The sequence below is a fragment of the Cavia porcellus genome, unplaced genomic scaffold (genome assembly GCF_034190915.1).
Source record: "Cavia porcellus strain 051 isolate PalLab524CR breed Dunkin Hartley unplaced genomic scaffold, mCavPor4.1 scaffold_19, whole genome shotgun sequence".
Classification (NCBI taxonomy): Eukaryota; Metazoa; Chordata; class Mammalia; order Rodentia; family Caviidae; genus Cavia; species Cavia porcellus.
Window position 1 is genome coordinate 63,026,979 of NW_026947502.1, and position 26,310 is coordinate 63,053,288.

At 35.6% G+C, this 26,310-nt stretch overlaps 1 protein-coding gene across 1 annotated transcript; it reads right to left on the minus strand.

Moving 5' to 3' along the window:
- LOC100722787 (vomeronasal type-2 receptor 116-like) lies at window positions 1-26,310 on the minus strand. The gene is made up of 7 exons (XM_003463714.3): window positions 26,160-26,310; window positions 22,460-22,520; window positions 18,483-18,771; window positions 17,330-18,136; window positions 4,382-4,609; window positions 3,968-4,091; window positions 1-923 (listed from the first exon to the last, which is right to left on the minus strand). Exons 1-7 carry the CDS (start codon window positions 26,308-26,310, stop codon window positions 1-3), a joined length of 2,583 nt encoding a protein of 860 aa, XP_003463762.3.

Here is a 26,310-nt window from a genome sequence, read left to right on the forward strand (position 1 = left end):
TTAAAATGGATTCTTTCTCCCAGAATATCTTTGATTTCTAAACTCATGCAGGGAATTTCTCTCTGGTTTTAACAAAATAATGTAGCATTTTGGGAAAAATATACAGCCTAGAAGCCCTGAACTGGAAGCCAAGATGCAGAAGACCTCCATAGTTACCATCACCTTCCCCTTGCTGCTGTGGTACACGGGGAGGAAGGTGACCCACACACTGCAGAACACCAGCATGCTGAACGTCAGGAACTTGGCTTCATTGAAGGCGTCAGGCAGGTTCCTGGCCATGAAAGCCACTATGAAGCTAATTAGGGACAGGGACCCCAGGTATCCCAGGATAAAATAGAAGGCAGTGAGGGAGCCTTTATTACACACGATGATGATGTGGCCATGTTCAGAGTGTGCATTTGTGTCAACGAAAGGAGGACTTGTCCCCATCCAGACTCCACAGATAGTGAGTTGAATAAGCGTGCAGGTGGGGATGATGTAGTTTGGTGCTCCTGACACGAGCAACTGCCTCATCCTGCTACCTGGAACAGTGAACTTAAATGCCAGCATCACAGTAACGGTTTTGGCCAAGACAGTGGAAACAGACACAGTAAACACAACTCCAAATGTGGTCTGCTGCAGGATGCAGCTGATTGTGTTGGGACAGCCAATGAAGAGCAAGGAACAAAGGAAACAGAACATGAGGGAGATTAGCAGGGTGTAGCTGAGAGCCCGGTTGTTGGCCTTGACAATGGGAGTATCTTGGTGCTTCACAAAGAGTACAAGAACAGCTGCTGTGAGACTAGTGAGACTCAAGGCTGTGCCAGCCAGGGTCATACCCATGGAGTCTTCATAAGCCAGAAAAGTGACAGCTTTTGGAAGGCACTGATTTCTCTGAATGCTGGCATACTGATGATCTGGACACTTCATGCAGTTCTTCATATCTAGTAGAAATGCAAATTATCAAATCCATGTTAAGTATTCCTTTGTTGTTTGTTGCCCTCATGTGAAGTAGTTCACTGGATTTGTTAAGCCAATTATAAGTATTTAAAGGCAGAAGTAAAACAAAGTTTCATGGGGAATCATTTTCAAGTAATATTACCTATCTTCATTATGGTGTAATGAAAGTATGTTTATGGTATTCACTCAATAATTTGTCATGTTCAAAATAATGTATTTTTGTTTTCACAAAATACTTTAAAAGAACTTCATCTAAACATAACCTCTTTAAATGATGGGTTGGGCATTTATGCAGTCATTGACTAACTGAAAAATCTGGATCATTACCTATGTTCCAGAAAAAAAAGTTATGAGCACTAATATTTACTTTCTGGTAGAATAAGCCTTCCTTTGTAAAGAAAGTTGTAGCTTTATTGTGGGGGAGTAGAGTGAGAAGTCAACAAGAAACTAAGACCTCCCTGTAAGTTGGTGCCATCCATAGGCTGACTGTGGGCTAGCCAGATAGATGTCAGTCCCTTGCAGCGAACAGGCAGGGAGACATGAAAACTAATATTCTCCCCTTCTCTCTAAGTGTCAAGCTGATCTGGAGAAACATAGGCTGTGATGATAGCTAATGTGATAAAATACAACTTAATGCCTGTCGTGTCTAATGTCTCACTGATTTTGCTGGTAAGAAGCTGATAACCTGATCATCTATACAGAGGATACCATATACAATGTGGCACATATAGGGGATCTGCTTCTGTAGGTGGTGGCCATTGTTAATTCTCTATTATTTTGTTTCAAAACCCTGTGTCATTCTCACTGTTTCATTTGGTTGAGTTTTATTCTGTTTTATCTTGCTTGATTTTGTTATACCTCAGGGCATGTGCAGCTATTTCAAGAATGGCTAGAGGCATCATTTTTTTTTAAATCAGTACCAGGGATCGAACTCTTGACCACACACTTGCAAGGCAGGTGCTTATGCCGCTGAGTTAAATCCCCAGCCCCAATAGCTAGATATATTATGGTGGCCATTTTGGATTTATTTTTTTCTTTGAAGCCCTATATTGCATTCATTTTTCTGCTTTTACTGATGCTACTGTGTTTCTATTTTGATGGATTGTACTATGTCTGAGTTAATGGACAGCTATTTTGAGGACAACAAGAGGCATTTGTTAACTGTTGTTGGTTTTCTATTGCCTTGCTTTGAAATTTTGTATCATTTACATTATCTTGGTCTGCTTAGCTTCATTCTCTTTTAGTTTGATTGTCTCTAAAATAAAATTTAAAAAGTAAAAAGTTATCATTTTTAATCACAAGTCATTTGAAAATAATTATTTTCTTGCAAATTGAGTTTTGTTACTTCCTAGCTTATATTTTCTATGTCTTCAATATCATCTTCTTTTTATAGTCAGTAATACTTTCAAAATAAAAGTTTATGCCTTTCTGAATTGAAATATACACAATAAAAACAAGTACAAAATACAGAGGTGTCTTTAAATATAGTTTTTAACTTCAGTAAGCAAGATTTGATAAGTAATGTAGTTAATTATCAACATTTTATGCCCTTCATTTTAATCTCCTCTATCAAGTGCATTTTGCTGAGGAGTAAATTTGTCAATGCAAAAGAAGAAGCAATTAATGTTGTAAGTACCATGTTCTCTGTTTGTGAACACAGAACACTTACATGTCCAATCAGGATAAGAACATATATCTAACTTAACTACATTGTGTGCTATATAGCCATTATCAGTACACTGCAAAATAAGTTTTTATAAATATGCTAAATATGGTATGAAATCCAAACAAATATCAACCTCAAAAAAAGAAGAAAATATTCAACAGAAAGGTGCTTCTTCTATGTCTTTGTTTATTATCGTAAATTCAGATATTTTCCATATTGCATTTATCATATTTAGAAATATTTCATAATAGTTGCCGTTACTGATTTTGTACTAGTTTTCAAATCTCGTTGTCAGAGTCTCTGTGTATTTTTAAAAAACATTGAGTCTCATTTTCAAAATGTGAAGTATTACACAACGTAGGAATGCCTTGTTTTGCTAACTTTGTTAAGTATAATAGAGATTTAACCCAATCTCAGTCTTATGATACAGTACAGATGGTACTGTGAAGGAGCTATAGCATTCTCCATCAAGCTGTGACGTCTTTATGAATTCTCCAAATCAATGTCCATGTGATTGATTTAGTTTTTGAGCAAAATTACATATTACATGACTTTATGAATATTCCTGTAGGAAATCAAGGAGTGCAGAGAAAAAGAGCTAATGGCTGATTTCATATAAAGCATGAGCACCTGCACTACAAAGTCAGATCTACTTTTTAAGCCAAAGACAACCTCTCAGTGCACAAGTTCTGTGTCAGACAAATCTAGGTAGTAACTAAAAAGATGCCTGATCCTTTTCTTGTACATCACCTAATTGTATTTTTTTTTTTTTTCTGTACCGGGGATCAAACTCAGGACTGTCTGCTTGCAAGGCAGGCGCTTATGCCGCTGAGCTAAATCCCCAGCCCTCTTAATTGTATTTTTAAAACATATTAGTGTGTTGGAGGCTAATCATCCTTGGTTACATTTCATGACGGTAAAGGAAATTAGAAAATGTAGGGTGGAGTAAAGAGGTTTCTTTAAGAATATAAAAGAAATCAAAGAAACCAAGTGCAGAGTTGCATGCTTGTAATGTTCCGTTTAAAAAGATATAGCAGGAGAGTCATAAATTTGAGGCTAGCTTGAACAACTTAAGGTGATGGAATCTCAAGAGAGAAAAATAAGGATTGCTAGACATGTAGCTCATTTGGCACACATCCCTGAGTACATACTGAGGAAAACAAAAGCTAAGAACAGAGAAAGGCAACAAAAATATCAAAGGAGACAAGATTTATTGTGCATGGGGCAATGGTATTAGGGACAGAAAATAAATCACTAAGTAAAATAACAAAGGAATTAGTTTTTCCCATCTTCAAAAGTTTTCTTCATCTTTGTGAGGATGAGTAGATGTAAAGGAGAGCTGCTCATAGGGCACACTCATACCTGTGTCATTGGTTATCTCATTCTCTGGACAAGGTGTACAATCAAAGCAGCAGGCAGCCTTTCCCTCCTGAGGACTTTTCCGAAATCCAGGATTGCAACTATCACTGCATACTGAGTGGGGTGTCTGGGAAAGTCAGATACAATTTGGTAACATTTTAGCCTTTCTTTTAATCTTTCATAAATAGATTGTGAATAACTTCTAACTTAACATATATTTAATATCAAATATATATGATAATATGAATGGTTTCCTTTCGCATTCATCAGAGTAGTAGTTAAATAAGAGCATTCTCTCCATTAAAAGGGATATAAGTGTTCATTTTTGACCATTTTATGATGAGTACAAAGGCATTACGTAGTTAGCTTTTAGGTGTTTATATTTACTGAAATGCACTGTGATTGATTTTCACATACCTCTGTATGTCCTGTAGCCCATTGTATCATCTCCTGAAATAGAGACAATTGTTGCCCATGTATAGCATAAGGGGAAAATTCTCCTACTTTCACCTTCAATCTGAGGCCTTCTGGAAAATTCCACAAGTTGAGAATGTCATACTTTATATCCAATTTTATCTTCTTATCCAAACTCACATGGTGCCCAGCAGGATTGGTAAATTGGATGCTCCTCAGAAAGGGGTGCAGCTGAAAGAGACACATCATAAAACAATAAAGTGGATATCACAGAGGAAACTGGGATACCCAGTGGTAAAGTTTATCAGTGTCTTTCCTCCTTATTTCCTGTTGGAAGTCTGGTACAGAAATCCAGTGAAGTAGAACAAATAAAACCTATGGTGCACTGTAGTGTCACAAGGTTTCTAAATTGTCAGTCATTTTCAAGAGAAAATATTGCATCCAAAATCATCTAAACAGACACTGGACATTAATGTTACATAAATTCCAATTCAGTGAAGTAGTATATAGTAAAAGCTGTAATGTAAAGCATCAAATAACACAAACATAACTAATAAGAATAATAATACATTTCTCAATAATAACTGTGAAGTAAAATTCTTCCAAACTTATATTTTTCCAATGGTTCCCAAGTTTTCTGTCTTTAAATAAGAGTTTCAGGAGCAAATACAGTTTAACACTTAAACTTGGAAATGTTTTGAATGCATGCACTACAGGGCTTAGACCAGTTATATAAATATTTTCCCTCTATTTTCTATAAAATCTTCAAGGGGAAGACTTACTTTTTCCTTATAAAACCAGGAACTTGGGCTATTTTTATGTAGTCTTTGCCAGTGGTTCCTTTCTTTGATGCCAATATTTAAATATGACATCAAAAATCAAACTGGGTATAATTCCATCACAACTGACTAGAAAAACTAACAAGTCACATGTGGAGGCACTGGTATGTGGAAATGTGTTGTGGGCTGACAAAGGCTCAACTATGGAAAGACAACATGAAAGAGGAATACCCTCCCTTTTTCCAGCATCAGGGGCCATCCCTCAGTGAGGGTGAGCTGGCACTGCCATAACCTGATAAAATCAGACTACAAAGAGAGCCTCCGACCCAAAAGGGAAGATGATGAGATCCATGTTGACAACTGGTCCACTGTGGTTACTGCATTTCTAGGCAGCTCTCTTTCATGGCTCATATTTTTGATCTCCATCTTCCCCAGGAGAAATAGTCAAGCAGATAGATATTTGCAGAACAAGATGCAAAGAAATCAAGAGTCAGAAAACAGTTGCCAGGTTGAGAACAGTCAGCCCTGAAACAAATGTGTAGACACATTTAATGGCCCTAAAATAGACTTCAAGAGAGACCTATGTCAGTGATATAAGAGATTCAGATCAGCTGTGCATATTGTTATACAAAAAGGAGGCAAACACCTCTAATTGTACACCCATATACCTGCACACTTTGCACCAGTACAAAATCCTGTGTGTTTCTGCTATTCTATTACAGTACAAGATGCTTCTTATAATGGAAATCCCAACAAAAGAGATGCTATGTTTTTCAATCCCTGGAAACCACTGAATCTGAGAAATGATAGTGATTCTTTGTGAAATTCAGGCAGAGTTTGGCTCCAGTGGATAGCCAGAGAAGAGCAGCAAAACCACAAAATATTGTGCAGTATGTTTACCCAGAACAGAACAGAACAGAACAGAACAGAACAGAACAGAAAGAGCAAATATAATCAAATGCAGGAATTTTCAAAGTCATAATACAATATAGATTGAGGAGTCATTTGTAGAAACTTGTGGAAGACTGGGATTTGACCAGCAACATTCTACCCCTGTTGACACCCTTGGAGATATCCACTCATAGAACAGAAGCAAAAGGCTTTAGCTAGTCAGCCATGTTCACAGAAGCATAAGCAGAGCCAAGAGAGCATTTAGTGGAGAGAATGTGAGAAGTAGGCTCCCAAGACAATTCAGAACCTCAGGCTCTTCACACAGTGGCAGAAAAGAGAGCAAATTGTATGAACACGCAAGACCCAAAAATACATTGAAGTTCCTGGACCCTTCAACAGAGGACAGAAACTCAGCCACCAACAGATTTAACAAACAAAAATTTCCTCATTTTTGAATGTAGGGGAATTGTGACTGCAGAAATTGAGGCCTAGAAGACTCTAAAGTTTATTGAAGTGTGAGTATGTTTTGTTTTTTATTCCCCTCTGTTCCACAAATTCATAGCAAAAAAAGTTTTTAAATGTGAGCAAACAGCTGAAGTAGACACATGTAGAACTCCAATTTATTCAAGATCACAAAGCAAATTCCTAATGCCATATCATAAAATTCACAGAAATTCATCAAAGTAGTATATAGGAAAGCTGTAATGTAAAACATCAAATAACATAAAGGTTAGCTAATAAGAATAATAATACATTTTCTCAATAATAACCTTAAAGTCCAAATGAGTTTGGTGTGAATTAGTTCAAGCATTAAAGAAAACACTTTCCAGGGAAGATTAGTAGATCTTCCAATTCCATCTTTAAAAATCGATGGAGAAACAAATATTTTACATGAGATAGAGTATCTAACAATTTAGGAACAGAAAACTAGTATTGTGGAAAATACAAGAATCCTAGTCAGTGATAAGCAAGCATCAGCAAGAGTCATGAAGGATATAATGCATCAAATGACAGAGTAGTTTTAAAAAAGGAAAGCTAAAAGAGATCAGCAATGGAAAAATAATAGAATGAGAAAATTTAGTAAAAGTCATGCATTCATATCTCTTAAGGGAAATATTCTTCAATCCCCAGTCAAAAAAAAAAAGGCTGGTGTACTAGACATAAAAATAATCATTATCTATTACTTATATAGAAGGGATATATCTTATCCACAAAATAATCTCCCCCAAAAAACAAACAAGAAATGAGTGTAGACAAAACTGAAAAAAATGTAATAGAAGCCTACAAGTACAAGGTATAGCTCTCCTAAACTGAGACTAAGTTGACATAAAAATTGCGCAGAAGATACTAAGTTCAATTATTACTGGTAAAAGGAACACGTAAAAAGGATGAGAAAACATCTGTAGAAGTATATACACCAAACACTTGGATACTTTACTTTGTGAAACAAATTCTAGTGGGAATCAAAAATTCCAACAATAAAATGAGTTGAATTCAGCAATTCAAGAAAATGGACTTGACAGGTACCCACAGAGTGTTTAATGCAACAACAGAACCCATACTTTTTGCAGCAGGACAAATAAGTTTTTCTGACATAAATCACATCTTAGACTATAAAGAATAATTGAGAAATACAAAATAATTGAAAAAAACCTATGTATGTTATCAAAACATTCAGCACTGAAACTAGACATCATTGGCAAAGAATTTATTGAAAATCATTCATGCAACTGGAGATTACTACTCATAATCACTGGCTCAATGAATTAACAATGGAGGAAGTTGAAAATTTCTAAAATATCTTGGAAAATGTCAGAATGGTGAGCTGCCAGGTTAACCACATGCATCCCACCCACAAGCAACCATAGGAGGCCCTTGCTTTCTTCGGTAAGCCATCACACACCAGAAGATTCAGACAAACACACCCTTCTATGCCTGGTACCATTGCAGGAGCCCCAGTGTGGACACACAGGCTGAGAGAAGCAGCCTCGACGTCAAGCACCCCTGGCTATTGAGGAAGGGCCAGTGAAGCTGCAAAGCAACTTTTACCATAAAGCCTCTTGTTCTCTTTGATATAAATTTCACATACATTCACATGAAATGCAATCAAACAAATCAAATAGTATACAACCAATCAAAACACAAGAATGAAAGCAGCACAGGATTTCAAAAGCCAGATAACAGGAAATTAACAGTGGTTACTATGATGTCTTGTTTTCTTCATAATAGCTATTCATACCATCACAAACAATAAGATTAAACAAAATCAAACAAAAATTAAACAAGAGAATGAAAGCATTATTGAACTTCAAAACAAGACAATAGGAAACCAATCATGGTTTCCACAATGCGTTCCATTGTTTTCAAAATAGCTGCCCGTACCATCATACATAGTAAAAATCTAAGAAAACAAAGTACAACAGAATGAAAACTAACAAAATTGTGAAAACATTACAAGAATTCAAGACAAGAAAATAAGAAGTTAACATTGGTTTCCACCTTCTTCTTCAAGACGTTTCCTCCACTATCATTTTTAAAATATCTATTTCATTTTTGGATCCTACTAACTCCTTCTGTTTCTTATGCTAGTTTTCACTTTTATGAGTTCAAACTGTTTCACACATGAAAATGACCTGGAGTGGTGTGCATTTACCTACAAGAACCTTGAGTTTGTCCTACTTTTAGCTGGGTAGCTTTCCATTGTATGAAAATATTGTATCTTTCCTATCTATTCTGTAATGGATGGGCAAGTTACCCTTGCTTTTGTTCTGATCTCCCGTCTCATGGAACAATTGTTCTCTTCCTTTTGATTTTCAGTCTATGAAATTCCTTTTGAGTTAAATGTGTTTCTTATATACAGTACATTTATGAATCTTGTTTCTTGATCCACTCTCCCTGTGGTTCTTTGTATTGCTGGGTTGAGGATACTTACATTAATGGTTACAACCAGCATACATTGGTTTGTCTCTGGCATGCTATCATCCTGCTGTTGGCCCTCAATTTTACCCCTTCATTAAATTGCCTATTTGGCAATCATTCTCTGCTGATATTCCTGGAACCTTGATCATCTTTATCTCTCTCTAAAATATTCTTCAGCATTCTCTGTTGTGTTGGTTTGGGGGTCATGAATTCCTTCATTTGTTCTTTATTATGCAAGTATCTTATTTTGCCATTAATTTGGAAAGATAGTTTTTCAAGGTACATCAATAGGTTGGAAGTTTTTTTCTTTCAGGACTTGGAAGATGTCACTCAAACTCTTCTTGATTTGATGGTTCATGTTGAGAAGTCTGTCATTATTCTGATGAGTTTTCTTTTATAAGTATCTGGTTTTTTTCTCTGACAGCTTTTAATATTCTGTTTTTGTGCTGAAATTCTGGGACCTTGATTATTATATGTCTGGGTGCAGATTTACTTTGGTTATGGCTAGTTGGAGTTCTATATGGCTCACTTAGCTGTATGCCGGATCTTTTTCCTACGTTTGGAAAGTTTTCTCCTATTATTTCTGGAAGTAGTGTATTTATTTTATTTGTGTTGACTCTTGATTCTTCGCTGATACCTATCACTCTTAAATTATGTTTATTTGCCTTGTCTCTCAGCAATTGAATCATTATGTCCTGGTACCTTGCTATTTTTAACAGACATTTCCTTTCACTATTGCTAGTTACAATCCTGTCTTCAAAGCCTGAAAGTTTATCTTCAGTTTCTTTCAAGTTGTTTGCAGCTTGCAATTGACTTTTGACTTTTTTAATTTCCTGGATATCTTTTTGAATCTGTTTCATGCACGGTAATTGCTTTCTATATTGTTCATTTAGGTTTCTACCATTTTCCTCTGCTCCTGTTTACATATGGAAAAGATATGCTGAGCAAGTCTTTCATTATGTTTTTCATTTCTTCTTTTACTTGAGATACTCTTTCTGTTTACTTTTACTGTCACATGAACTTGTTTATTTAGTTCATTTATTATCCTCTCATAAGTTTCAGGTGTGTCATTTCCATTTTTTCCATGAGTGTATCTCCAGACTTAGTCTGTATTGGCTAGAGATCTAATATTACCTTTTGCACCTTCATCTTGACATTCTCCTGGGTTCCTCCCAAAAAGTTGGTTGTGGTGTCCTGGGCACTTTTCGCAGGACTATGTAGTGTAGGTGAATGGCACAGGCACTTGTATTCCTCTGAACTCCTTTACAAGAAGGTAGCAAGACATGCAGCAGACTTCTGCAAGTCTGTGCAGCTTCACTGGCCCTTCCTCGATGGCCAGGGGTGCTTGATGTCGAGGCTGCTTCTCTCAGCCTGTGTGTCCACACTGGGGCTCCTGCAATGGTATCAGGCACAGAAGGGTGTGTTTGTCTGAATCTTCTGGTGTGTGATGGCTTACCGAAGAAAGCAAGGGCCTCCTATGGTTGCTTGTGGGTGGGATGCATGTGGTTTACCTGGCGGCATGTCTCTATTACCACTGGTTATCAACAGGAAGCATCCTTATTTATCGTCAGCAGCCAGCAGGCAGATGTTGATCTATGGCTCTCTCTGTCTGTGCTGGCTGCCTGCAGGAAGCATCCTCCTGGTGGCAAGGGCCAGCAGTTAGATGTGAATCTGCTGCCTCTCTATACCCATACTGACTGCCCACAGGAAGCAGTCTTCTGGTGGCAGTGGCCAGAAGGTGGAGGTGGATCTGTTGGCTCTCTCTGCTCATGCTGGCTACCTGCAGGATGCAGCCTCTCAGTGGCAGGAACACCAGGTGTATGTCTCTGCACCTGTTTCTTAAAGTTTGTGTGGTCTTCCTGTGTTGTTTACTAACCTCTTCTGTGTTGCTTCTAACCTCTTCCTCATCTATTTCTCAATATTCTCTCTAACCTCTCTTAAATTAGTTTCCCTGATGGTAAAATTGCTATATTGAAGGCTTATTGACTGCATAGACTTTTCTGATTTCATTTAGACTTTGTCATATAACCACAAATCCTGTTCAAATGGTTAAAAGAGGTAAATTAATTTTTACTTCAGTTTGTTAATTTGTAGACTCCATTTGATGCTGTTGTTATTGCAGACTGTTCAACTTTATCCAAAGTGCCATAATCAGCAGTTACCTAACCGGTAGTTTTTCCTGTTGTACCAAGACTGAGAATGAATAAGGGTCCTAGATAATACTGTGGGCCAGTAACAAAGACCTAGGAGCTGGGCCAAGCAGGCAGGAACTTCTCATCAAGGCAGTAACATCTCACCCCCCAATAGATTGAGAGGTAGAATCTTAGAATTGTCGCAATAATCAAAAGTCAGCTACACGGGAAGACACATATGAGAGGTATTCATTTCCTAAGGTTTTAAATAGCATCAATAAAACTACTCATCATGAGCAATTCACAAGCATTTACCCAGGACTTAAAGTAAATATAAAAAGAAAATGAGAAGACACTTAAACAAGGTGCAACTGCAGGCATGCAGGTCAGTATAGTCAAATTGAAAGGGGTGATGATGTGAAACAAATTGCAAGCCAGTCACCTAGCTTCTCTTAAACAGCAACTAGAAATAATGAAGTGATTGAATGAGGCTTTAGGAAAAATCAAATAATAAACAATTTTTCAAATAAATTCAAAGTTGATAACCATAATGGAAAGACACACTTTGTGATTTTAAAGCATATACACATTTAATAAATAGTATAGGAGCATACAAAAATGATAGAAACTTTAAATGCCACACATAAGAAAGAAAGGGAATGCATAAAAAAGACTAAAATACATATGTAGGAGTTTGAAAATTCCATTGAAATTGTATATAGCAGAATGAACTAATACAAAGATAGAATCTTAGGTAAAGAAAACAGATCTAGGTTAGTGATCATGAAAAAAAGGTTTACTAAAAATAGGGACCATGAGAAGTCAATACAACAAATGCTAGATGATGCTAAGAAGAAGAACATAAAGTCAATATGGGTCAATAAAAAAGCAAAAGATATCACAAATTATGCAAAAAATTCTGTTCACAGATGTCACAGCAGAAATTTTCTTGAGCAGGAAAAAATGACGTATAGATAAGTTGCATGATTTATGTCACTGGCTCCAAGCCTCATGCAATTATGCACTTGTGATTGGCTCATTGTCTAGCACTTGGATTGGTGGTGTGAGTGCTACACCAGCCTAAGGGTGGAGCCAGGATATGATGTAATGGCAGGAAAAAAGTGTGTCTCTCCCTCTCTTGTCAGTTTCAGCCTTGCAGTTTGTGGCCGTCATGGACTGTGGCCCTGCCATGCCCCATTTTCTTGGAGCCAATTGAGTATGGACTGAAAGTTCCAAAAACTGTAATAAATAAAGCTTTCCTCCCTCCATTTTGGGTATCAGGTGTTTTGCCTCAGCAACAAGTAAAAAGGGACTAAGACAGTAAGTGAGGCAAATAGAATTCCAATTAGCCATTATCAAAAATAACTAAAGGAAGCCATATATCAGTGAATATTTAAGAAAAGTGGCAAAAGACAATAGTGTCAAAAGGTGTAAGGAAAACCATTAAATAAAAGCTCATTAGGATCATAGAAGACTACTCAACACAAACCTGCAATGGATATGTGGAATAAAGTATGTCAACCCCTAAAAGAAAACAATGTCTAACCCATATGGATAAACCCCACAGAAGGCTCTTTCAAAGTTGATGGTAAAATATAATACTTACATGAAAAATAACACTGGAAGTAATTCACGAATACCAAAACTCCAAAATGTTTACAAGGATGTTGAAAGACGAGCTAACAAGGATTAATGCTCAGTCAACCCCAGAAAAATAAATCCAACAGGCAAAGCAAACAATTATACAGTGGGGGAAAAGGGGAGCTAGAACTAGAAAATTATATAACAAAAATAAATCAAAACATATGAGTTATGGCTATAAATATTAGTGGTCTCTGTTCACCAACCAAAACAAACCAACTGTCAGATAAGATAGAAAATCAAGATCCAGCAATATTCTGCATAAAGAAAACATATTTACCCAAAGAAGAAATTCATATACTGAAATTCAAAGGATGGAAAACAATGGTCCAAGTGACAGGAACACAGAAAAAATTAGAGATAGCTATTCTATTTGCACATGAACTGAGCTCCAATATAAATCTGAAAAAGAGATAAAGTTCAGTGCATCCTTAGAAAGGGGACAATACAAGAAGAAGATATTACAATCACAAATATATATGCACCAAAAACCAGTGCACCCAACTATATTAAACAAATTTTAACACACATGAAATATCAAATAAGCACTGCTATAATTGTCTTGGTGAATCCAATACCCTAATTGGATGATAAAAATAACAACTAGACACACTTTTTAAAATGATACATTAGAAATAAATCAAACTTTTGAAACAGTGAAATTAGTAGATATCCACAGAATGTTTCCACAACATCATAGTACACATTCTTCTTGGTCACACATGGGACCACATACCAATTCATGGATCATGTGTAAATAGTTGTAAAGGTATTGAAATTATCCCATGTATAGTAACTGAATGTATTTTGATAAAATTAAAAATCAACGCAATAGATAGCACAAGAATGTCATAAACACATGGAAATTAAAGAACATTCTCCCAAGCAACCAATGGGGTATGGATTAATTAAATAAAATAAGAAATTAAATAGTTTCTGTAATGAAGTTATAATCCAGTAGCATATATTAGAACTTATGGGACACAAAGAACATGCACAGTGGGCAATACCCATATCAGGAATACATAGAGAATTCAAATAAAAATTTAATATTGAACTTCAAGCTTCTAGAAAGAAATAAGCCGGTTCCAAAATTTATATAAAGGAGGAAATTGTGGAGATGAGAACATCAGTTAATGCTATGGGATAAGAAAACTTACAACGAATCAATGAAATGAAGAATTCATTCTTTGAAAAATTAAGTAAAATAGAGAAATTCTTAGCCAAATATATTTTTAAAAAGGATAAAAATCACTCAGATCCATCCAAGTATTAATTAAATAGGTGAAATCATGACAGATTATATAGAAATCCAGAAGGTCATCTGCAACTACTTTGAGAATTTGGGTTTTCTAAAATAGAAAGTGCAAAACAAATGAACAGATTTCCAGATACATATGAATTACCAAAATGGAAACAAGCAAATATATGTTTGAAATAAACCAATGAGTCAATGAAATTGAAGACATAATAAAAAACCTACCAAAAAATTGCCAAAGTCCTAACAAACTTACTGTTGAATTCTACAAAAAATTTAAATAAGACTGGATACTGCTACTACTAAAACTCTAATGAAATAGAAAGGAAAACAAAACTCCAAAATTTATTCATGAAAGAGAGCAATACCCTGATAACAATACCACAGAAATACTTATTAAAACAAAACTACAAACCAATGTCCCTAATGAAAATGCATATAAAACCTTTAAAATACTGGCACAGAATACAGCAAATGAATAAGAAGTTTATACACCATCACCAAGATGTATTCATCCTAGGGTTGCAGGACTGGTTCAACATATGAAAATTAACAAATATAACACACCATACGAATAGAGAAAAGGACAAAAATGCATGATCATCTCAATAGAGGTAAAAATGCATTCCACAAAATCCAGCACCTGTTAAATATTTTAAAAATACAGAAAACTGGAATATATTGCATTTATCGCAACTTGATAAAAGTTATGTATGAAAAACCAACAGTCAATGTCATATTAAATGGCCAAAAACTGAAAGATTTCACTTTAAATTCAAGAAAAATGCCCACTCACTACTCTTAGCATTACAGATCTTGGAACTTTAGCAAAATCAATTGTACAAGAGAAATAAATAAAAATATTAAGGATGGTAAAGGAAGACGCTAAATTGCCAATATTTGGACATTAGATAGTATTCTACATAGAAGATGCAAAAAAAGTTTAACAAAAATTCTTCTATATTTAAAACCAAATTCAATAGTGAAGCTCTGAACAAAGTCAACACAGAAAAATCAATAGTCATACTGCACACTAATAACAAACTCAGTGAGAGAGAACTTTCAAAGCACTACAAAAAAATGAAATAATGAGGCTCAGCCTAACAAATGAAGTAAAAGAGCTCTACAGTAAAAACTGCTATATCCTAAAAAATGAGTTCAAAGAGAATATTAGAAAATGCAAGGATTTGCTCTTGCATAAGAACTATCATACTACCAAAATTGTTATTCAGATTTAATGGAATCCCATTCTAAATGTCAATATCCTATCTTATAAAATTATAGAAAACAGTCCTACTATTTATTTTCTACAAAAAATGCAAAAAAACAAGGGGAATTCTGTACAACAAACTCAAAGTGGGGCATATCAAAATCCCTGTTGTAAAATTATACTAAAGAATCCCTATAATGTAAACAGCATGACGAGGGGAATAAACAAAGCAGAGGATCAATGGAAAAGATTAGAAAAGATTAGAAGACACAGAACCAACTCCAGAACTTATTTTTTGACAAAATTGCCTAAAAATTCATTAGAAAAAGACTAATAAATTGTGCTGGAAAAACTGACTTTGGACATGTCAAAGACTAATGCCTATTACAGCCATATATTTTACCATCCAGTGAAATTGAAGTGGACCAAAAATCTAAATATTAAAGAGAATCAGTAAATGTACTGGAAGGCCGACTATGTAGAACACTTCTAGATTTTGGTTTAGGTGAGCATCTTACAAGAAGTAAGTTGATTGCCAAAGAAATACAACAAAGAACATACCGCTGGGATCTCACATTATTAAAAAGCTTTTCCAGAACAAGGAAAAATATCCAAAGAGTGATGAGGTAGACCACAGCTTAGGAAAAAAAAAATTGCCATGTGTTCTGCATAGAAAGGATTACTATCTAGAAATTCTTAAAAACTCAGAAAAATCAGACTTCTCAAATTTAAAGATCCAATCAAAAAATGAGCATCTGAAATAAACACTCTCATATGAAGAAGCAGAAATGGTAAATATTCAATCATTGATTATTGAAAAAATGCAAATTGAAATAATACTGAAGTTGCAATTCATTCCAGAAAGAATAGTAGTTATCAAGAAATCAATGAATAACAAATGGCTGGTGAGGAAATGTGGAGAAAGGATACAGTCACTACTTGTGACAGTGTATACTTGTGAACCATAGAGGAAATCAGTGGAGAGATTCCTCAAAAAACTAGAACTAGAAGTTCCATTTGACCAACTTATTCTTCTTCTTGGTATCTTCCTCAAAAATTTAAAGGCATCATATCACAATGATATGTGCACATCTATGTTTATAGTGAAAAAAATTTTAAATGTTAAATTTTGGAAACAATCCAAATGTCCATCAACTGATGAATGAACAAATAACATGTTTTTATACATTGTAGTAATACACTCTCATAAAGAATGATAAGCTTGAGACATTTCTAGGTAAATGAGTATATCTTGAGACAACCGTCTCAAATGAAATAAATGGAGCACATATGTGTAAATCCTGCATTGTTAACTTATAATACATAGTGTCAAATACAAAGTATTCAAATGAGCAAGGAAACAGGAGAGGCAGATAGTGGGAAAACATGAAGGGAAAAGAAAAAATGAGAAAATATGGAAAGAATGAAATGAAACTTTCATAAAGAAGGAGAGGTCAGGGGTTAAAGGGAGAGAAGAAGGAGAAATAATAGAACTGATCTATATTATGTAGAGGTACAAGCTCCCTATGATGAAGGCATTCAATGTTTATTTAAAATGTACCACTAAAATTAATTAATAAAAACTAATTCATAGAATCAAATCACAATTCTGGCACAATGTAAAAGAAAAAATGATTTATATACACACAATAAAAGTACTTAGCCACAAAGATTCTAAATTTGAGTTATTTGTAACTAAACAGATAAATCTTAAAACTCTAATCCTAAATTAAATAAATTAGACACAGAATGTTACATATTAAATGGTTTATGTAAAGTAAGAGACCAAAAATCTAAGGAATAAAAAGAGCAAAAGAGAGTTAGTCATAAAAAGTGAGGCAGACTCTGTGAACATAGGAGAAACACCTGGGAATGAAAGAAGGAAGATCAGAAGGTGAAGGGGAGTGATAATGCTCAAGACCTAAAATATAGATGAACCAGTTTAAAAGATGAATATAACTTTTGTGTGTCAGAAACCCATAGTAATGAGAAATAATACAGTGAAACTACTGGAGAATCCCTTGGTTTTGAAAAAGGGCTCTAAAATATTTGGAATACAATTAGAGTGCTTAAGAAAGGACTTAGATAACAATGCTCACCATCCAGTGGAAGACAGATTACCTGCCAGGGGGAGAATGTCCTCCTTTCCCCACTTCCTGTATTCTGCATTTGAACTTGTTGTAGAGTCATCTCATGGAGGGCGTGGGCCACAGTGTACACAGCGTTGTATATGTTGTAACTCACATCACTCATAGCAGGGTCAAAACGATTTGCAGGCAACTGTGCCAAAGAGGCATTTGGTGTACAGTTCTTCAATGAACAATCAGACTCTGATATCAAGCAATTGAAATTCCAGTACCAAAATTGATAAAGGAAAATATCTTCTGGGTACATGGAGAGATTCACTGTCTGAACAAAGTGTTTGAAACCAGAAATTTCCTCATGGTGATTGGAAAAAATGATTGTCCCATGGAATGAGTCAAGCAAGAACTTTTTCCCAGTCAAATCTGCATGCCATTGCGAGTTTGTTACCCAGACCCTCCATGTCACTAAATGGAGACCTATGCTATAGTTTATATCATTTAAACTGTCAGCATCATAGTAAATGATAACCACATTTACAGCAGAGGATTCTCCCACCAGGAATTCATGTTGTTGTGTATGTGCCATGTATGATAGAGGATCAACTGGGATCATTTTCACAAATGCCATGCAGACTCTGTTCCTGTCCATTTCTTTTGTCACATCTGCCAGGAAATGAAGTCCTTTTGGACCTTCTGTAATGGCCACTCCCACCCAAATCCAGCTGAAATGAAGCATTAAGGACACCATGCCTTGGGCCAGAGCTGTCTCCTCTGAAGCCATTTGATACAGAGAAGAGAACTGGTCACTTTCACTCAGGATAGGATCAAAAGAGCCGAAGGTCAGCTACAATGAAAATTGGAACTGATGTGAACAGAATTTAAACAAACCACAATCATGGGTATGAATGGTAATAAAAAAAAGAAGGAGATATTTTCCTGCCCATTTATGGAATGGTCTCACTTCCTCAGAGCTTTAAGCTTTGAATAACTGATTAGATTATGACATTGTGGAAATATCTTTTCATTTCCCTTCTTTTTACTATAGATGAAGAAAGTTAGGTTACCACATAAATTCCTATGTCCTTACTCTTTGAAACTGACAGGTAAAAATAGTCTTTCCTTTTTGCATTTGGAAGGAACCTGAGTCAGGCAACAAACACACCCAGATTCTTCTCATCCATACCCCTCACCTGAGGAAACTTGTAGAGTTCCAGCAGTGGTCCAGATTGAGCAGCTGTTGCCATGGACGTTCCTGTTAGTAATGCTAGAGACTTGCTTTCTCTCCCACACATGTAGTTAGGGATCCTATCCTGTCCTGTCTGCACAATGAGGATATTCTGCACTATATTCCCATGACTGTGCAGTGAGTTATGAGATTCATAGCCCAGAGTTATGTTGGGTAAAAGATGAGGATTCCTGTTGATCTCTTCAATGGCAAAAATGAAAGCAAGAACATTTTGATAACTTTTTAGTATAGGCCTGCATAGAAAGCACAGAGATCCTTATGGAAACGACATGACTCTTGATTGTCCTCAAACCCAGTGCAGTACTCACTTATGTACAGAATTGCTTGTGCTCCACCTGCAAATTCATACTTTAAAACACTAAACCTGGACATGGTGTGTGTAGAAGGTTGGATTTTTGAAGGTAAGTAGTAATAGATGGTTAGGTAAGTCAAAAGGGTGTCTTATGAATGGGACTAAAGTCTACTGAAGACAACAAAATTTTCATCCTTTTTTTATGTGACAGCATGTTGACTTGACCACCATTAATAAACTAGAATGCATATAGTCTCTTAATCCTCATAACATCTGAAATTGTAGCATAAATGATCATTATTTTGAACGTGCAATTCACAATACATTTATGTGCAGAAAGCTAAGTTTAAGCAATATTTGAAATCAAGAGAAACATTGCAATTTAAATCTGTTCTTGTGAAAGAGCTGGCTCACGTATTTTATTTCATTTAATATGTAAAGCTAACTACACAAATTAGATCATGGAGGCTTGACTCAATTCTTTCTGCATAGAAGAATGGGTCCCAGTTTCCAATGGAATTGGAAGAAAGAAAAAGAGATCATATTTATGAAGGACTTCGTAAATATTCTCTTGTATAACCAATTAGAATTAATGCACGTATTACTTTAAAATTAGGTCATTAATTCTTTAAATGTTATACATATGAAGTGTAAAAACCCACAAATAAGAAGAAGGAGGAGCAAAAGCAGGAGGAGAAGGAGCAGGAGGATGAGAAGAAGTAGAAGAAAGAAGATTTGGAGAAGCCTCTGAATCCAAAGGAAAGACTTGGAACAGTCAGAACAATATGGCATCCAGGAGTAGCTTCTGTTGTAGCAGAAGCCTGGAAATTAAGATGCCTAAGCCTCTGTCCTGTGAAAGTTAACATATCTGCCACCATCAAAATTCGGGAAGCTCACACTCATTTCAGAGCCCTAACAGAGATGGAATATCAGAAAAGAAAACACGCTTATGAGAAGAACAAAAGAGAGACTTGAATGAAAAAGCTTAAGACACTAAGAAGCAGCAAACTGAATGGTTTTAAATTTCTCATTTTTTAGGTACAGGGGTTGGCCTAGGGCTGTCACAATGAGTTAGATGACCAAGATATTGTATGTCATATTAATTGAGGAGGAGTTTCACTAAATCACTGAGATTCCTCTTCTCAAATCTGTAATTATCATGCCTCAGACTTTGTGAGTGTTGGGATTTCAGGCATGCATCACTATGTTAGGCTTCATCATTCTTTATAATTTTAAATAAATGCATAGTACCAAGTCAAACATTACCCTCATGGTGGTGCTTGTTCTATACAGCGTAATTTTGTATGGCCTACTTCTTGTGGTCTAAGGCCAATCAGAAGTTCTTACTAGATATCTAATTTTAGCAATAGGATCTCCTTGTATGATTTTGAACCATCTTTTATGTTGAGGCTTGCTTAGTAACTCATTTCAGCATCACATCTTGAAAATGAGTGTTAACAAATTACTTTTGTCAATTTTTTATTCTCATATTCCAAAGAGAAGCCAGGATCTTTTACCTACAAGATAAGTGTTCTACCACAGAATACATTCCAAGCACTGAACATGTACTCTTTCACTGAGAGAGCACGATTACCTATGGAAGTGGACAGAGAAGGCTGTGCAAGGACATGGGAAAGTGAACTGTAAATGGGACTGGGAGCATCCTTGGATCATTTGATTCTGCCATAGCAACTGAGAGAAACAGCGCACTCAACTGCTACACCATCAAAAAAGTTTCAGACTGAACTTTCATTAGAAGAATGATAATCTTCTTAATAAATGATCCAGGGAATGTTGGCTTTCCACATTCCAAGGATAAAAAATTAGAGTCATATCTATCACTGTGTTAAACTATTGTCAAAATGAATCAAATATCTAATTATTAAAAGAGAAATGATAAATTCTGCTGAATGATAAGAATAGATAGTGTTCTGGAATACATTCAAGCAAAGACTTTATGAACAAAAACCCTGATCACACAGGAACTTGTCACAAAGAATCAGCAATTGGAATCTCATTTTATTAAAATGCTTTTTAATGGTAAAATGAATTATCAGTAGAATGAAGAGACAGCCTAGTCTGGGAAAAAAAAAAAACTTGTGCCAACTATGCATCATGGGAAAGACTGATATGTGGTACACACAAAGAACTAAAAAAAGATGAGGCTCCTGGAAATTTAGAGACCCAATCCAAAAATGGGCATCTGAAATGAATATACACTTTTCAGATGAAGAAATAGAAATGATAATAAGTACATATAACAATGTTCAATATCATTGCTCAGTGAAAGAAGCAAATTAAATCCATCTAGTTGATTTCATTTCATCCTAGAAAGAATGGTAATTATTAAGAAATAAGCCAATTAGAACCGTTGGTTGACTTTCTTTCCCTATAATGTTCACAATGTATACTGTATATTTTTTATCTTAGTTACACTTTTTTCACTAGTGTGACAGTACTACATTTATACACGTGAATCTGAAAGTGCTCCAAAAGAAGTAAACAATGGGATATGGGGCAGGATAAAATGAAGGAAAAAGATTTACACACTTATATACATACATATATGTATGTAAATATGTACAAAATAGATAACTATACTATTCATCACTGTTCATCAAAAAGAACAGTTGTGTTTTCCTTGCCTGATTGATCATTTTTTCTTACCCAAATCTTGTAATCTGAACAAATACTTTCAAGATTACAATATGGAATATATTAACTAGTATTAATTTTTATTTATTTTTTCATGAAATACTGTTTCATATAATCCTTTTTTTGTTTGTTTATTTTTTAAATTTAAAAATATACTGGTGACTATGTTGGAGGAAAAGGAACCCTTTTCCACTGTTAGTGGTAGTGCAGATAGTTGCAACCACTGTGGAAATTAATATGGAGATTACTCAAACACAACAACTAGAGGTGTCATTCACCTCATGTATTCTCCTTCTTTGTATCTGTCTGAAAGGATAAAAAATATTATATCACAATGACATATGCACATTCATGTGTATAGCAGCACAGTTTGTAATATCTGGATCTTAGAAACAGCCCAAATGTCAATCAACTGATGAATGGATAAAAAAGTGGTCTTTTTACAATACAGTACTATTCAGCCATACAGAAAGGTAAACAAGACATTTCTAGGTGAATAGATCCAGATATGAGATCATATTTATAACAGGGCTGTGATGTGTGCCACTTTGACACAAAATGACCCATCACTAGTATTTGAGGCAATGAGAACAGGAAGGTACTTCTGCTCCAATGAAGAGTCATCCTGCAAGGTCCGCACACAATCCTCTAGTTGGGACACTGGCCTTGTGGAATGGCAGATGCTGGTACTTACAGAACCTGGTCAGGTATAGTTCAAGCTTTTGGTTGCCATCTGTTAGTACTGTCTGCAGTGGAGGGGAGTGGGACTTGATGTGTACATGGAGCAGCACTCACAGCCTTAGCACTTCCTCACCCTGATGGCCTTCTTTACCTGTGCTGAAACCTTCCCATTTTTCAGGAAATGTACGAAGAAAGGCACTGCTCCTGGGGTCTGGGAGGATGCCAAATCCTGGTCCAGATAAATAGTTCCCTATGTGGCAGTAGGTTTGTGCTCAGATATGGTGAGCACTCACATGCACAAGGCGTTCCTCTCAGATGACGTAAGGACCATGTTGGTGGCCACACGGTGACAGCCTGTGAAAAGGAACCAGGCTTTGTTTTGTGACATAAAATGTCCACCATTGAGTGCTTGATATTATAAGATTTTATCTAAAAGTGCACATATATTATGCAATTATTTTACTATGTGACTATTAATTACTGATTCTGTCAAAATAATAAAAAATTATTTGTGCAATTAAATTCATTTCTAAAGACTTTGAAACATCAGTGGAGAAAGTTTTACACTTATTACTTGCAAAAGAGAACAAGGAAAGGACCTTAGCAGCTTCGTTCTGACCTTTTACATTATAACTAGGTAACTGGAATTGGAGCAGCGCTGAACCAATAAGTTAACTGATGTAGGAAGCACCTCTCTCCATCCCAGCATCAGACACTGTAAATCCCACCCTTTCTGAAATTATCTATTTCTGACTGAAGGCTTCTTTGAGGAACATCTAGACACACACTATAGTATTAAATTAACCCATAAACTAAATAACATGCTCTCCAAAATGAGAATTATTTACAATTATGTATGCTCAGCCAATTCTAGAATTCTAAAGACTCAATGGGAGAGAATACTGTAAAAAAAAAAAAACCTTCAGACACATTGCAGTAGTAACACTTGGAAAGAAAAATACAAAATCATGTACCAAAAATGTTGTAATCAGCATATTAAAAGTATGCTGCTTCAAAATGAAATAAAGTTCATAAACGTTATAGATTAAAAACTGGTGGTCAACTTAACACCAGCTGAATTAAATCAGCAGCGTGCTGAGCATAGATGTTCCACCTGAGGATAGAATTAAGAATGCAAAGGAAGAAGCAGGGATACAAACAAATGAATAGCAAAGGCTATTCACAGAAAGAAATGATAGAAGAGAACTTCCCAAATATAGGAAAAGGTAAAGATGCTCAGATGTATGAGGCATACAGAATGGCAGCCACCTACAATCCAAACAGAGCTACACTCAGGCATATAATAATCAAAATTCCAGAAATCCAATATAAGAACATAGTATTAAAAGCTGTCAGACACAAGAAACAGATCACTTACAAGGGAACGCCCATCAGAATTACAGCACACTTCTCAGCACAAACCATGAAATCATGAAGAGCGTGGGGTGAAATTCAAGCTTTGGAAGACATAACCTCCAGTCAAGATTGATATATCTTGCACAAATGTCCCTAGAAATTAATGGAGAAATAAGGTGCTTCCAGGATAAAGAGAAACTAAGGGAATTTGCAACCACCAATTCAACTCTACAGAAAATACTGCAGGACATTCTTAAAGAGAAAAGTACCAAGATTCCAGAAACAGTGGCAGAGAGACCACAATGAATGGAGCAGAAAGCAAAATGAAGAACACAAACTGACAACTAATGTCAGAAAAAGAGCTCAACAGAAATGAGGCAGAGAGGGTTGTATATAATTTCTAATATAGATGGCCTAGATACACTAACTTGAGGGAAAAAAGAGAGAATTGCAGGCAGAGTTGATCAAGATATAGAGTCTACTGAGAGGCTCTTTTTCAGAAATATAATTAGCCTGAAGAAGGTTATATGGACCAAAATCAAACATGAGAAAATGGAACTCAATGTGATAAGGAACCAGAGAGTAATAGGAGTAACTAGACCAGTCTATATGGATAGGTTTAACAGACAGGCTTTAATAAATGAAGAAATATAACTAGAAATCCAACCCAGGAGTAAGAAAGTTCAGAAACAGGTAAATAGCAGGTTGCCCCCCTAATACAAAACAATGAGTGTTGGGGAGAGCCAAAAATATACAGTTCATTCTGGGGGAGTAAAGGGGAGGGATAGTCCTCAAAAAAAATAGCAGAAGATATAGCTAATAGTGTATCAGGAATTAAAACCCCTATTACTCACACCACTATGCTTGGTTGGAACTCATTCTATCCTAGTTTGTATACAAGCACTGTATCTGAGGGGCACAGAAGGCTGTCCATAGCATAGAGGACATCTTTAATTCTGTATTAACTCAATCAGGATCCACGTGTGACTTATACTGTTGTATCATAACTGATTTTAGTTAAATCTGACTTGTTTAATTGCTGCTTATTGATAGATTTTATTCAGAACTGAAAGGTTGATGGTAATAAGTTGAGGAGTATAGACAACCATACTGAAAATGACAATGATTCACTATAATATCCATTCTGATTTGATTAATACCTATTTTTGTAGCTTTACACTATCTACAAAGTTTAGGTTCAAACATGTTTAAACCTAAGTAGGGTTCATGCTTTCAGAATTTCTTTTTTATCTCAGAACTCATACAAATAGTTTCTTTCTGGTCTTAACAAAATAATGTAGCACTTAGCAACAAAGATACAGCCAAGATTTCTGTTAATTCTGTTATATACCGATATGCTCAATTATACTTTATCTGATTCTATAGCAAATTCTGTTGAAGATAACACAAAACAGCACAGTGACCAGGGTAGGACTCCTTCCTTATACAGCATATTTATATATCCTTTTAGTTTTATATGTCTATAGAAAAAGTTTAGTTCTGTCCTACTTTGTTATGTTTCTCCCTCTAATATAGAAAGGATAGAAACACATGTTAAGACTAATGCTTACATAAAACCTATAAACAGTTTATGAGAACAGCTCTGATGATACATGATGAAAAAAACTTTGAAAGAAAGAAAGTGGCACTGCAGTACCTAATCCTGATTCTGGAGTGTTATGATGTGAAATCTAGCAATATTATTAATATTTGCTCAGAAGGATTTTAATCTAATAAGCTGTGTTAGGTCTCAACATAAATGAAGATATGTATAAATGCATACATGTCTAAGTGTATAGGATTGATAGCCATAATACTTAGTTTTTGTTGGATAGTTGAACAGAACTGTTGCAGTCTCCCTGGTTGAAATCCCATTTATATGTTCCACTTGTGTACCTTGAACAACTATTTATAGGGGGACAGTATGTATACATCAGCTAGTGATTTATTGCTGTCTATTTCTTTTCTTTGAAAGTATGTACTATTTCTTCCCATTTTTGATTTTGTTTTGCCTTTATTTAAATAAATTTTAAAAAGAAAAAATAAGTGGTAAACAAGCACAGATTTAGTATATTAAAGAATTTAAAAAACAAGTCAAAATGTAAGAGAAAGATGAGATAAAACTGAAAACATAATCACAATTAAGACGAAATAATAGTATGGGTTGTGGATTAATTTAGAGGAAAAATATCCAGAGTAAATTTCCATTGAAAAAGATGATAGTTACAAACTATAGTAACAGTACCATTGCAGACAGAAGTTAGAGTCACTGTTGGCTGAAATAAATCTTAAAGTATAATCTAATAAATATGGTAAAAATCATGTAGCCTTGCTATGCATTTTCAGAAACATGTTTAAACCTCAGTAGGATTAATGCTTTTAGAATTTCTTTTTTATCTCAGAACTCATACAAATAGTTTCTTTCTGGTCTTAACAAAATAGTGTAGCACTTAGCAACAAAGATACAGCCAAGAAAACGTGCACTGGCGGCCAAGGTGAAGAAGACCTCCATAGTCACCATCACCTTCCCCTTGTAGTTGTGGTACATGGGGAGGAAGGTGAGCTACACACTGCAAAATACCACCATGCTGAATGTTAGGAACTTGGCTTCACTGAATGTGTCAGGCAGTTCCTAACCAGGAAATTCAGGAAAGCTGATCAGGGCCAGGGAGTCCAGGTATGCCAGGACACAGTGGAAGGCAGTGAGGGAGCCCTTATTGCACATGATGACGATGTGGCCACGTTCAGAGTGTGCGCCTGTATCACTGTAGGGTGAATTTGTCCCCAT